The 14,774-nt window shown below is 36.9% G+C and overlaps 1 protein-coding gene and 1 long non-coding RNA gene across 3 annotated transcripts; one reads left to right on the top strand and one right to left on the bottom strand.

Moving 5' to 3' along the window:
- The first annotated feature begins 2,109 nt into the window (after positions 1-2,109).
- Positions 2,110-3,696, top strand: LOC113081930 (uncharacterized). The gene is made up of 2 exons (XR_003282370.1): positions 2,110-2,424; positions 3,294-3,696. It is a non-coding gene; the product is annotated as an uncharacterized LOC113081930 (long non-coding RNA).
- On the bottom strand, positions 3,697-14,424 carry LOC113081918 (uncharacterized). Of its 2 annotated transcripts, none has more exons than XM_026253833.1 (15): positions 14,037-14,424; positions 12,404-12,558; positions 11,975-12,194; positions 11,813-11,888; positions 10,937-11,223; positions 6,761-6,793; positions 6,599-6,687; positions 6,313-6,393; positions 5,983-6,188; positions 5,760-5,859; positions 5,316-5,472; positions 5,129-5,226; positions 4,876-5,023; positions 4,617-4,737; positions 3,697-4,016 (listed from the first exon to the last, which is right to left on the bottom strand). In XM_026253833.1, the coding sequence occupies exons 1-15, from the start codon at positions 14,103-14,105 to the stop codon at positions 4,003-4,005; spliced, it is 1,854 nt and encodes a 617-aa protein (XP_026109618.1). In that variant the 5' UTR covers positions 14,106-14,424; the 3' UTR covers positions 3,697-4,002. The 2 variants fall into 2 exon arrangements, with proteins under 2 accessions (XP_026109618.1, XP_026109626.1); XM_026253841.1 differs by having other exon boundaries at positions 3,699-4,016; positions 6,331-6,393.
- Positions 14,425-14,774: the final 350 nt, after the last annotated feature.

Raw genomic sequence — 14,774 nt, 5'->3', positions numbered from 1 at the left:
GTAGGTTTTCATAGTGCTCTAAACTCTCAGAACTCGAAACTTCTTTCCTTGTCCAGAGGGGGGAAAAACCTAAACTATAAAAACTAAACTAAACTGCAAAAGCAGCTGGTTGAATGTCTGAAAATTACTCCTGTAATTCATTAAAGCAGCTACCAGGAACTTGATTTATATTTTTTTCCAAAAGGATACATTAAATTGATCAAAATTAACAGTAAATACATAAGATTTCATATTAATACTGTTGTTTTTAATTTGGCATAATGATTTCTGAAGGATCATGTGACACTGAAGACTGAGGTAATGATGCTGAAAATTCAGTTCTTGCACCACAGGAATTACATTCTTAAATGTATCAAGATTGAAAAGCAGTTTTTCATGGTAATAATATTCCACAATACTGTTATTACAGTTTTTTTTTTTTTGTTATACAAATAAATGATGACTTGGAGAGTAAAATAGAAAATTAAATCTATGCAAATGTTATGTTAATCATATATTACATGTACACTAAGTATAGTTTTACAAATTGGTGTTTTTAATATTAAGGAGAATTTTCACACTCAAAATGTCTGGATCTAAATCAAATGTATTTATTTCTTATTTTAAATAGCACCGTAGGGTTGTGTATAATATGAAGCAACAAGGCTGTTTAAATAATATTGTTTTAATATGTTGTTAAATGTATTTTTTTTCCCTTTCCTCTTTTTAATTGTACGGTCACAAAACTGTAGAGAAACGCACTACATGATGAGAAATGAAGTCTGTCAGCCTCAGCAGCTCTTTAAGAGACCCGTCACCTCGCAGAATTGGTAGACTCAGTTTAGTAAATAAACTAAAGCCTGTCAGGCGCAACTGCTAAAATAATTAGATTTTCTTATTCATTTGGAAAACTGCATTCAATTCAAGATCTCATCACTAAAGATTATTAATTTTTTTAAACCGCTACACAGCTGCCATGCAAGGTCTAACAGGCTGAGAGAGCCGTCATGGCTTTGAGCGTTTGTTCCGACAAGGCTGTTTTCTCTGGAGTCTGAATGGAGGAGCTGATGCTGTCGTGCCTGCTCGTGAACAGTGTACAGCTGGAACATCACGACTCGCCCTTTTGAGTGTCAGCGCCATTCTACCCAGATTAATCATCAAGGGAAATTAACAAGCTTTACACAACACCCCTGTTCATTCAGCAGCTATGTATACAGTTACATTTCACGCACTGTGGCTGTTCCGGGTTTACATCATTTTTGCTACATTTCTCCATCTTATATTACAATCTCAGGCGAAAACCTGCCTGCATCGACATATTTACAGCTTTATCGTTCCAGGTTCAGTTAAAGGTATAGTTAAGCCAAAAATAAATATTTTGCCATTTTCTCACCCTCATGTCGAGTTTCTTCTGTTGGGCACAATATATTATTAAATGTGGTAATCACAGTATGAAGCAGTCTAATCAGTCCTCTATCAGGTATTACTTTAATTAGCATATTTTTTATATTTGGCTTAAATTGATTGCTGTTACACTTACAATATTTTCCTAAACTGATTAAATGTACAGGGCTGTATTCATAAAGAATCTTAATGTAAAAAGTAGCTCCTAGTGACAATTCTAAGAAAACTCTTAGAAATGTGGGAGTTTACTCTTAAAATTAAAGAAAAAATCCTAGTAAAGAAAAAAGTAATTCAGAAAGCATCTTAACCCTTAAAAGAGGTCTTAAGGTCAAACTTGTTAGGAGCACAGATGAGGACATTTAAGAGGCTTAAGAGTTTCTTTAGCAGAGGAGAAAATGGCAGAAAGATGAGAGGCAGAAGAAATGTGTTGCAGACAATGGATGACAGTGAGTTAATAAGACGGTATAGATTATATAATAATTTATAATTTAATATATAAATGAAAGTAATCACTACATTACAATATTTGGCAACTGGGAAAATGCAACAATGCAATAGTGATGATTTGGGTCTGTCACAACCTTCTGTAAGCAGAGTGATCACAAACAATTACAGCACTTTCAGAACATCTTATTGTGTCGCAGTTCATTTCGTTTCACTGGACATTCCCACCTTGCAGGCTCAAAAAACTGCATTTATGAATATAGCAGGCTTTTTCTTTACTATTTTGTAAGCTATGATTTGTGCATACTTGTTTCTTATTTTAGAATTGAGCGTCTGTGGTGTGATGTTTGGTCAGCCGTCTCTTGTAAATATTATGAAGTCCTGCATACAATGGAAGAAGAGCGAGTGCTTGATCTATCCGATGAGCTGCACCTCTTTTGTGTGCACTATGCAATTCTTCCACGGTTGAAATCGGACCTGAAGGGCTTCACGGGGAGCTGGAACAACCATCCGATCAGAACAGAGGGAAATCTTTCACCAGAACAGCTTTGGTACATCGGAATGTTACAGACACCAGTGGATGAGCCAGATATAGAGGTATGCTTTAAGCGTCTATATGCAAAGTTAGAAAGATTACACATCCAAAAATGCAAATTCTGTTTTCATTTGCTCAACCTTAAAAGGTATTTCAACTGAAAATATCAATGCTCATGTCATTTCATACCTGTAACTTTCATCTATCTTCAGAACACAAATGATCTTTTTTAATGAAATCTGAGATATTTCTGTCTCTCTATTGACAGCTACACATAACTACCACTTTCAAGCCCCGGAAATCATGTGTCATTTAAGTAATACATGTGACTCCAGTGGTTTAACCTTAATTTAATGAAGCGACTCGACTGCTTAGTTTTTCAGTTCTTTACTTTTCATTTGACTAATGTAAAAGTATTCAATTGAAGACCCGATTTAATTTTAGAGCTATCAAAGATAAATGTATTGTTAATTGTAATGTAAATGTTTTTATAGTTTTCCTGTTTTTATTTTTTTCAGATAGCTGAATAATTCATGCTTTTCCACTTTTTTGGCACTGTTATCTTGACATAACAAGAGGGCTCTCAACTCTGGCCCTCAAGATCTACTTTCTTGCAGAGTTTAGCCACAACCTTGTGTATTTGATTAAGGTTAGAGCTAAACTCTGCAGGAAAGTAGATCTTGAGGACCAGAGTTGAGAACCCCAGCAATCGTAACCCATTTCAATGCCTGGTATAAATAGGGCCTAAAATACATTTAGGCAAATAACGGTCAGAATTTTCATTCTGGGTGAAGTATTAATTTACTTAAATATAGCTTCTTTGGGATAAGATAATTTACCAGTTTATCAAACTAACTAATTTAGGTCAGCCTAAAGTTTTTATAATTAAAAGCAGTTAATATTGTAAAATAACAATGGTTTCTTTTTTCAGGTGGTGGAGCAACTTTTTCGAGAGGAAACTGCTGATACTGACCCAGAGGATGGTGTGGTGGTGCCAGAGATCCATTGCCCTTTTTCTGACCAAAAACTTGCCGTTCTGCGTGGATTAATTAATCCCTTGACATCACCATTGAATGACAGGGAGCTCTATGTCCAGACACTTTCTATCATCAAAAGATTGTGCTCTATTTAACATTTAAATGTTTAAGTAAAACACTCAGAAGTACACATGCAGTTCTGTCAGAATTTTAATTAAAGAAATTCAGTTATTTGCCAGTAAAACATTTAATTTTATACAATGCTGTAAAACATGTAACCATTCAAAGCATGTGAAGTTATGAACACGTTGAACATTGTATCTCTGAACTTTAAAGATTAAATTAAAACTATTGAGAGATGTGGACATTTGGAGTTCATTTTAAAATCTACACCCTATAAAAGCAACCTCCGTGTTGCACTGCTGTTTTCATTATTTCTTTAAATTCATTACAATTTGACAGATGTGCAGTGGGAAAAGTAATGGTTTGGGTGCATGCACTGATGATTGGATAGCAAAGTGTGTGGCTTGGCAGTCGTTGCATACAAGTGTGGTCAAACTGAACAGTAATTTTAAAGGCCTCTCTCTCTGACAGAAGCAGGTGCCTATGCGCTTGACCAGTCAGCCACTGCATCACCTGTGGCACAGAGAGTGCTGCCTCATCCTAAGCATCTCCATCTAGGGCAGTAAAATGTACAATGTTTTTAATAACCATTTATAACAATCACAACATTTTGAAAATTGTACCATTTGTAATTTATTTCTGTTATCAAAGCAGAATGTTCAGCATCATTACTTCAGTGTCACATGATCCTTCACAAATCATTCTAATATGATGCTCAATAACTTAATGTTGAAATCAGTTTTTGATGCGCGTGTGGAAACAATGATAACATTGAAACATTTTTGGTAAGATTCTAAAAAGACAAATGAATAATTGTATTCATTAAGGGTGTATTAAATTGATGCAAGGAGTCATTTATAAATGTTACAAAAGACTTCTATGTAATTAATGCAATAATAAATGATCTCTCTATTCTTCAAAGAATTATGAAAAAGCATAACTACTTCCACAATAATGTTAAGCTATGTTAACTTTTTCCAACAATAATAATCTGAGATGTTTCTTAAGCATCAAATCTGCATATTAGAATGATTTCTAAAGAGTGATGTGACACTGAAGACTGGAGTAATGATCTGATCAATCAGTTATCAGTTTTACCAGTTTAGAAATATAAAAAACACCTGCATTAACACCTGAAATGAATACAAACTTACCTTCAAGCTCCATCAGAAAATCCTGGAAGTGATTCAGTATTTGGACCTCTTTGGTATATTTTAGAGTGCCTCTCTCACTCATTTGTGGAGCAAGATGGGATACAATGTAATGAGAGTCCACCTGAAACACAACAAAAATGACAAACATTATATAAACAGCATCATACAATACAAATAATTTAAGGATTATTGCTGTAACATCTTTTAAAACAGCTATGCAAAATTTAACTGGTACGTTTTTGAAATCCTATCACTTCACCTTATCATTACCACCTTGCACAACAAAGAGGCTGCGGCACACTTCCCTGTTCTTTTCCATAGTGTCAATTAAACGGTAAAGCTGCAAACCTTCACGGAGCTGCTGAAGCATGAGTGTTCTTCGAGCAGCAGCATGCATTACAATCGCTCTTTAAAGAAATAAAACAAATATTTCAGTGTTAATGTTTAAACATTGTATTTTCTGTGGAAGATACATAAAATAAATTCATTTGAAAAATATTGCAGAGTAAAACCTTGTTATATTCTGCTTGTTGTCCTCATTTATAGGCCCCGTGTAGCCACAGTTGACAATCTGTTCACTGTAAGATGATAAGTCTGAGGCCTCCTCGATCTTTAAGTAAAGGAAAATCTATAAAGTGTACACTTAAAAAAAAAAATACATGCAATAGAAAGAAACTAAGATAATTTGTTTTCTGATACCATTTTAATCAGTGGTGAAAACTCAGCATCGTAAACGTTATCCTTGTTAGCGTTTTCAAGGGTTCCACTCAACAGAAAATCGTAGCACCAGTCCTGAAGAAATCTTGGAGCTGGGCCACCCTGGGCAAGGCTAACAGCAAAGACCTCCCCAGCAACTCTGTTGCAATGACAAGTAACAAGAAACACAGTATTGTAGAATTTTACAATTTACCAGTTAGTGTATATTTGAAATTTACATGTTTAAATTACATTTGCTTTTGAAAGGATTGTTCAGCCTAAAACAAATGTTTCCTATTTAGATCCAGAAATGTACAGACAACAACAGCTGAGATTTTCTTTTTCTTTTCACAGAAAAAAGCACACTTAAGTTTTTGGAATGACATGAGTGTGAATAAGTGACAACATTAATTTTTGGGTGACATTGTTTTGAGGAGAAACACTTACCGAAACAGGCCATTGTCAAGATCATTCAATGAATATTTCGGCATTTTGCCTTTGCCCTCCTCTCCTTCGAAGAGTCTGGTCTCTATGCCACCAATCAGTTCTATATATACACATATACAAAAAATATATATATCTAACCATAACAAATTAACAAGAAATCAAATGTTTTTTGGTGTAGCTTTTAAGATATGTTACAAAGTAAAAAAAATAAACAACTTCTGACCTGTCAGGAATTCTTTTCGTAGAGCACCTGTGTCAACTCCAGCCTCTCCTAAGAAAGTAATCTTTAAAGTGTTGACCGGGGAGCTGATCTTTTGTCGCCTCCAAAGTAACAGACCTCGTTCCACAAGGTTAATTCTGGACACACAGATGCTGAAATCCTTGGAGGTGTCAACTTGAGCAGCTAGCCATCGTAGGACATCCTCCTCACTGTAAATTGTTTTTATATTTAACTGTTAAATCTTTTAAATATTCAGCACGGGATGGTTTAGACAGCATGATACATAAGTTATAAATTTTAAAAGTAAATATTACTTGACAATATTAATGTTACTTTTTTAAATGAAAGTACCATGACATCTCTTCATTGTCTGGCTTCATTATATCAGGGCTCTTTGTCTGAAGGGACTCTGAACTAGGAAGAAAAGCAACTGTGAAAATATATTACGGTTTATGTGAAGTAAAAATATTTAATTCAGTGCATTTATATGTAGCTAATTTGCATTAAAGTCTAATTTTCCATATAAACATGCTTTTGATTCAACAAGAAATGTCAAAATATACATCACGCATCATAAAATTAGACTGCAGTTTCTACAATGCTATGTGTATTGCATTACCTTTCCAAGTCACCACAAAAGCTTGCATGGAACTCCAATTCCAGAAGAGGAAACGTTTTCATGCACACAGGACACTTTGCATCTGTCAACTAAAAAGCAAGTAATTAAGTAAAATACTAAAAGCAGTCAGAAGGATGTTATCCCATGCCAGAAGTAAATTACCTTTTCCTCGAAGGCTGGTGGTGAATTAGTTACCTGGTTACAGACAAAAAAAATATATATTTATGTAAAAAAACATTTTCATATGCAATAGGGGTATCGCAATACAAAAATGCAACAATATATATCGGTGATAGTGACAATATGTATTGTATATAGTTAGTCAGTGAAAGAGTACAGCATATTCGTTTAATTTAATTCTGTATTTTCAGATGCAGAATCATGAATACTTTTATTCTGGTGTCACTTTTGTCCTGTTCATTGGGTTTCTAGCACCAAGTCCAAGATATTAATTCACACACAATGTAATACCAAATTAAGCATTTTAATCAACAGTTAATTTGTTATACGTTTTGGAGTATCGCAATAATACCGTATTGTGATATGTATCGAGTCGTAACATGAGGGTATCTGTGTGCAGCCTACATAAGGTACTTAAAAGGTAACCAAAAAAAAACAACAAACAAATTTTACCTCTGGTTCCGAATCTGAAGTGTCTCATATTCCAGAGTATCGCATTCCCTCACATGCAAGGCAAGAATTTGAAGTGGCATCATTTTAAAACATTTCTTGCACTCTGCTTTTGGCATTAGCGAAAATTCCTGTGCATCAGAGGGAAGAGGAGAAAGATCGAACTCATCCTGTAACGGTACAATATACAGCATAGTCTTCCCCCCTCCAGTTGCACATCTGATGGTACTGCCACTGTATCCTTCAGACTCTGGGGGAACAAGATTCAAACGCCGCCTTCCCTGTCCACCTGAATAAAAATAACATCATATACAACATCATCAATATAGATCAACCTTTAAAAGTCTTACAAACTGCTTTATGGAAAACAATTTTTATATACCCTCACAAACAGAAAATAAACTGTAAAAGAAATAAATTAATCAAATGAATTAACCTGATAATCATACTATAATCATACCAGATAATATAATACATTCAATAATAAAGGCATTTTGATGATACTGAGGTTAAAAACACATATTTACTCCCTCGTAGCATTCTTAACCAGACTTTTTGAAGGTCAAATGCAAAATAATATTTTGTTTTTGTCCAAATAGCAAAAGTGTGAGAGGAGTAATGTGTTTTTTGTTTTTAACAAAAAAAGTATTTCATTATATGGACATGATCAGCATTTTTGTAATATTTAATTATTTCGCTGTTCATTCTCAGGTATTGACTTTGAATTATGATGTTTTATTGCTGGAAACATGAATACTGACTATACCAACCTATTTATACGTACATGAACAAATATATACATGAAACTAGTTGCATTGTGTGATTCTCTGAATCTCTGTAACTTGCACTTAGAACTTGTAGTGGTGTCCAAATAGTACCAGATGCTTTGTAGAGGAGCCATCCTCCAGAAGCTGACTTCATTTTGGGGTAGGTATCACAAAACAAGCTGGAAACCTAAAATCCACAATTACAACAAATTATTATTATTACAAATAAAGTTATTCTATGCATCACCTATGAATGGATATTTTATGCATTACCTCTGAATGAGTCAAATCATCAGTCATTGACAGATGTCGTTTCCCCAGTCCAGCCTGCATGTGTTGCAGCTCCTCTGCTGATGAAGGGGTCATTTCTACATTTTTATTTAAAAGGAACGCTGAAAACGCAAATGGTTTCCAAGTTTTTATGAACTTGGCTGGTTTACTACAGCTGGGTAAACGCCTTTTGGATCCCCGCTTAAAAAATCCTGGGAAAGACCTTCAAGAGAGGATTAAATCAAAAGTTAGTAACTCCAAATGTGTACAGTAGAACAAATATATACATTATGTGACAGATTGCTTATGCTACTCTATGTAGGTTTATGCAAGTTGCTTTGGATAAAAGTATCTGATAAATGCCTAAGCTACATGTGAACAAAACTGCATTGCAAACTGTCATTGTTCTCAGTCATGACTGCAAGCTGAAACCTGGCCATCTCTTGGTCCACAGTCTGGCACTGTCCTGAGCGCTGCCCCTGATTCTGACTCTGCCTCGTGCTGGTTTTACCCAGCGACTGGTTGAGCACCTCTATGATGTTTTGTATAGCTGATGCAGCATCTGCTGCACCAACATTTGAGCCTTGCTGCAGAATAAAGATCAGTCTGAGATCTTTGGTTAAATTACATCATGTAACACCCTTGAATGCATCACATATTTTGGGGTATAATAAAAATGTTGGGGGAGCAATAAGGGGTGTTCCGATTAAGTTTGGCCGATCGTTATGCGCATCTTGTCAGGTAAGGCCTGGTTCACACGGGACGATTTTAAAATTGTCGGCCGATTTTCCAAATATGAGAGACCCCACACACAGCGATAAAAAATCACGGGTCTAACAGTTTTGGTCGTTCCGTGTGTGGTGTGCAGCCACACGGCAATATCAACACATCACACACGAACCGATTTGACTCCCGAGCATTCCCAGGTCAGACGGGAAATCTCGCAAAATCCCTCGAGATCAAACGTGACTTTAGAGTAAACAATCATAGCGGACGAAGAGGATGCAGTGGCCATAGTTTGTTCTTGGTTTTTAACTGAAAAAAAAACATAAGAAAAACAAGAAAAGGCGATGGTCAAAGAGGTGGAGACAACGCGAGCATGGACTATACTTGCTATATCATAATATGGAGATAAGTTGTTGTTTTATCTCATATAAATGTTGTTACGTACTACACAGATTAATAACCGTTGAAATAAACGTTCATATATTAGTTTCCATGTACTCTGGTGGACTGCAGTTGTGGATGTAGTTATGCCCATCGACTTTATTTGTATTTGTTATATTATATACGCCGGCTGTTTTGATTTTGTTTCCCGGTACTATCACTGCCTCGTCACCTCGCTTTCTGATTGGCTACACGCCACAGTCCACAGGCTGCGTGATTGTTTGTCCTCGGGGGACACCACACACGAGAAGAAATCTGGCAAAATAAATCCAACATGTTGGATATCCCCGATTTGAGATCGGAGCGGTCCCGACATTCTTCCGAGCAGAGGAGATTAGTCTTAACACACCACACACGGCAGGAATATTTGATCAGATTATTTTACGATAATCGGAGCATCCTAAGATTGTCGGAAGGGCTGAATCGGGGCTAAAATCGGCCCAATTATCCTGCCGTGTGAACCAGCCTTAAGCCTGTTCTCTAATCAGCAGTTAATTCCATCAGGTGTGTGATTTCACACAGAGCCGTTGTTAATAGAGAAACTGCAAATCCACGTTCATTTTCAGCGTTTATTTGCGCATCTTCTCAGTTAACAACGGCTCTGTGTAGTAACAGCTGCTCTATGTGAAATCACGCACCTGATGGAATTAACCGCTGATTAGAGAACCGGCTTTACTGACGAGATGCACATTAACGATCGGCCGATCGTGATCCGAGCAGCCCTGGTAGCAATCAAAGTATTCAAACTACAAAAAATGCACTGCAGTCATGTGAATAATAATAATTAACACGTCAAGATCGATCTACTAGACATAAAGACATAGCACACAGCTAACTTGGATAGAGAGCAGAAAAAACTTGTTTCTGGATTTGTCTACTGATTTGATATTAAACTTACCTCAGGCTGCCTCGAATGCCCTGCGGTTGAGGATGTTGATGACGCTCCGTGCCGCTCCTGATTACTCATCTCGGTTTTATAAATATTGTTGATGTTACACAGAACCCAAAATTCGCGCCGCTGAAGTCTCTCCTTCCGGTTCAAGGAGGCCGTCAATCTAAATCTCACCAGCCAATGAGAGCAAACCGCTGTTAAGCCCGCCCACACGGTAGGTTTGTGTCAGAATTGCGAACGAAAACTTCAGAAGCGTAAACGAAAAAATCAGAAGCGTAAATGAAAACTCTGGAAGCGCATTTGTAAGTTCAGATCAGCGAAAGAAATATGAGAAATAGTTAGCAAAACATGCATTGCATTAAAAACGAAGCCAATTAATTTGCCAGCGAGGTATTCTTTTTCAGTTTCTAGCACCAAGTCCAAGATATTAATTCACACACAATGTAATACCAAATTAAGCATTTTAATCAACAGTTAATTTGTTATACGTTTTGGAGTATCGCAATAATACCGTATTGTGATATGTATCGAGTCGTAACATGAGGGTATCTGTGTGCAGCCTACATAAGGTACTTAAAAGGTAACCAAAAAAAAACAACAAACAAATTTTACCTCTGGTTCCGAATCTGAGAGTGTCTCATATTCCAGAGTATCGCATTCCCTCACATGCAAGGCAAGAATTTGAAGTGGCATCATTTTAAAACATTTCTTGCACTCTGCTTTTGGCATTAGCGAAAATTCCTGTGCATCAGAGGGAAGAGGAGAAAGATCGAACTCATCCTGTAACGGTACAATATACAGCATAGTCTTCCCCCCTCCAGTTGCACATCTGATGGTACTGCCACTGTATCCTTCAGACTCTGGGGGAACAAGATTCAAACGCCGCCTTCCCTGTCCACCTGAATAAAAATAACATCATATACAACATCATCAATATAGATCAACCTTTAAAAGTCTTACAAACTGCTTTATGGAAAACAATTTTTATATACCCTCACAAACAGAAAATAAACTGTAAAAGAAATAAATTAATCAAATGAATTAACCTGATAATCATACTATAATCATACCAGATAATATAATACATTCAATAATAAAGGCATTTTGATGATACTGAGGTTAAAAACACATATTTACTCCCTCGTAGCATTCTTAACCAGACTTTTTGAAGGTCAAATGCAAAATAATATTTTGTTTTTGTCCAAATAGCAAAAGTGTGAGAGGAGTAATGTGTTTTTTGTTTTTAACAAAAAAAGTATTTCATTATATGGACATGATCAGCATTTTTGTAATATTTAATTATTTCGCTGTTCATTCTCAGGTATTGACTTTGAATTATGATGTTTTATTGCTGGAAACATGAATACTGACTATACCAACCTATTTATACGTACATGAACAAATATATACATGAAACTAGTTGCATTGTGTGATTCTCTGAATCTCTGTAACTTGCACTTAGAACTTGTAGTGGTGTCCAAATAGTACCAGATGCTTTGTAGAGGAGCCATCCTCCAGAAGCTGACTTCATTTTGGGGTAGGTATCACAAAACAAGCTGGAAACCTAAAATCCACAATTACAACAAATTATTATTATTACAAATAAAGTTATTCTATGCATCACCTATGAATGGATATTTTATGCATTACCTCTGAATGAGTCAAATCATCAGTCATTGACAGATGTCGTTTCCCCAGTCCAGCCTGCATGTGTTGCAGCTCCTCTGCTGATGAAGGGGTCATTTCTACATTTTTATTTAAAAGGAACGCTGAAAACGCAAATGGTTTCCAAGTTTTTATGAACTTGGCTGGTTTACTACAGCTGGGTAAACGCCTTTTGGATCCCCGCTTAAAAAATCCTGGGAAAGACCTTCAAGAGAGGATTAAATCAAAAGTTAGTAACTCCAAATGTGTACAGTAGAACAAATATATACATTATGTGACAGATTGCTTATGCTACTCTATGTAGGTTTATGCAAGTTGCTTTGGATAAAAGTATCTGATAAATGCCTAAGCTACATGTGAACAAAACTGCATTGCAAACTGTCATTGTTCTCAGTCATGACTGCAAGCTGAAACCTGGCCATCTCTTGGTCCACAGTCTGGCACTGTCCTGAGCGCTGCCCCTGATTCTGACTCTGCCTCGTGCTGGTTTTACCCAGCGACTGGTTGAGCACCTCTATGATGTTTTGTATAGCTGATGCAGCATCTGCTGCACCAACATTTGAGCCTTGCTGCAGAATAAAGATCAGTCTGAGATCTTTGGTTAAATTACATCATGTAACACCCTTGAATGCATCACATATTTTGGGGTATAATAAAAATGTTGGGGGAGCAATAAGGGGTGTTCCGATTAAGTTTGGCCGATCGTTATGCGCATCTTGTCAGGTAAGGCCTGGTTCACACGGGACGATTTTAAAATTGTCGGCCGATTTTCCAAATATGAGAGACCCCACACACAGCGATAAAAAATCACGGGTCTAACAGTTTTGGTCGTTCCGTGTGTGGTGTGCAGCCACACGGCAATATCAACACATCACACACGAACCGATTTGACTCCCGAGCATTCCCAGGTCAGACGGGAAATCTCGCAAAATCCCTCGAGATCAAACGTGACTTTAGAGTAAACAATCATAGCGGACGAAGAGGATGCAGTGGCCATAGTTTGTTCTTGGTTTTTAACTGAAAAAAAAACATAAGAAAAACAAGAAAAGGCGATGGTCAAAGAGGTGGAGACAACGCGAGCATGGACTATACTTGCTATATCATAATATGGAGATAAGTTGTTGTTTTATCTCATATAAATGTTGTTACGTACTACACAGATTAATAACCGTTGAAATAAACGTTCATATATTAGTTTCCATGTACTCTGGTGGACTGCAGTTGTGGATGTAGTTATGCCCATCGACTTTATTTGTATTTGTTATATTATATACGCCGGCTGTTTTGATTTTGTTTCCCGGTACTATCACTGCCTCGTCACCTCGCTTTCTGATTGGCTACACGCCACAGTCCACAGGCTGCGTGATTGTTTGTCCTCGGGGGACACCACACACGAGAAGAAATCTGGCAAAATAAATCCAACATGTTGGATATCCCCGATTTGAGATCGGAGCGGTCCCGACATTCTTCCGAGCAGAGGAGATTAGTCTTAACACACCACACACGGCAGGAATATTTGATCAGATTATTTTACGATAATCGGAGCATCCTAAGATTGTCGGAAGGGCTGAATCGGGGCTAAAATCGGCCCAATTATCCTGCCGTGTGAACCAGCCTTAAGCCTGTTCTCTAATCAGCAGTTAATTCCATCAGGTGTGTGATTTCACACAGAGCCGTTGTTAATAGAGAAACTGCAAATCCACGTTCATTTTCAGCGTTTATTTGCGCATCTTCTCAGTTAACAACGGCTCTGTGTAGTAACAGCTGCTCTATGTGAAATCACGCACCTGATGGAATTAACCGCTGATTAGAGAACCGGCTTTACTGACGAGATGCACATTAACGATCGGCCGATCGTGATCCGAGCAGCCCTGGTAGCAATCAAAGTATTCAAACTACAAAAAATGCACTGCAGTCATGTGAATAATAATAATTAACACGTCAAGATCGATCTACTAGACATAAAGACATAGCACACAGCTAACTTGGATAGAGAGCAGAAAAAACTTGTTTCTGGATTTGTCTACTGATTTGATATTAAACTTACCTCAGGCTGCCTCGAATGCCCTGCGGTTGAGGATGTTGATGACGCTCCGTGCCGCTCCTGATTACTCATCTCGGTTTTATAAATATTGTTGATGTTACACAGAACCCAAAATTCGCGCCGCTGAAGTCTCTCCTTCCGGTTCAAGGAGGCCGTCAATCTAAATCTCACCAGCCAATGAGAGCAAACCGCTGTTAAGCCCGCCCACACGGTAGGTTTGTGTCAGAATTGCGAACGAAAACTTCAGAAGCGTAAACGAAAAAATCAGAAGCGTAAATGAAAACTCTGGAAGCGCATTTGTAAGTTCAGATCAGCGAAAGAAATATGAGAAATAGTTAGCAAAACATGCATTGCATTAAAAACGAAGCCAATTAATTTGCCAGCGAGGTATTCTTTTTCAGTTTCAAAGATATTTTATTCAGTTTCAATTTATATTTTCATTAGTTTCTTGAAAAGATACGTTCATTTTTATTGGCACAAGAATAATTCCATACATCTCTGGTATATAGTCACTGAAAAACAAAAACAACAACAAAAATCAGTAGCTACCATAAACGTTTTGTTTACCACATTCTTCAAAATATCTTCTTTTGTGTTCCACAGAATAAAGAAACTCATACAGGTTTGGAACAACTTGAAAGAGAGAAAATTATGACGGAATTTTCATTTCTGAGTGAACTATCCCTTTAAGATCGATCGTGTGACATACTGACAAGAAACATTAAAATTAATTTTGTTTAA

This window comes from Carassius auratus, chromosome 5 (assembly GCF_003368295.1).
Source record: "Carassius auratus strain Wakin chromosome 5, ASM336829v1, whole genome shotgun sequence".
NCBI lineage: Eukaryota > Metazoa > Chordata > Actinopteri > Cypriniformes > Cyprinidae > Carassius > Carassius auratus.
This window is presented reverse-complemented; position numbering and strand designations above follow the sequence as displayed.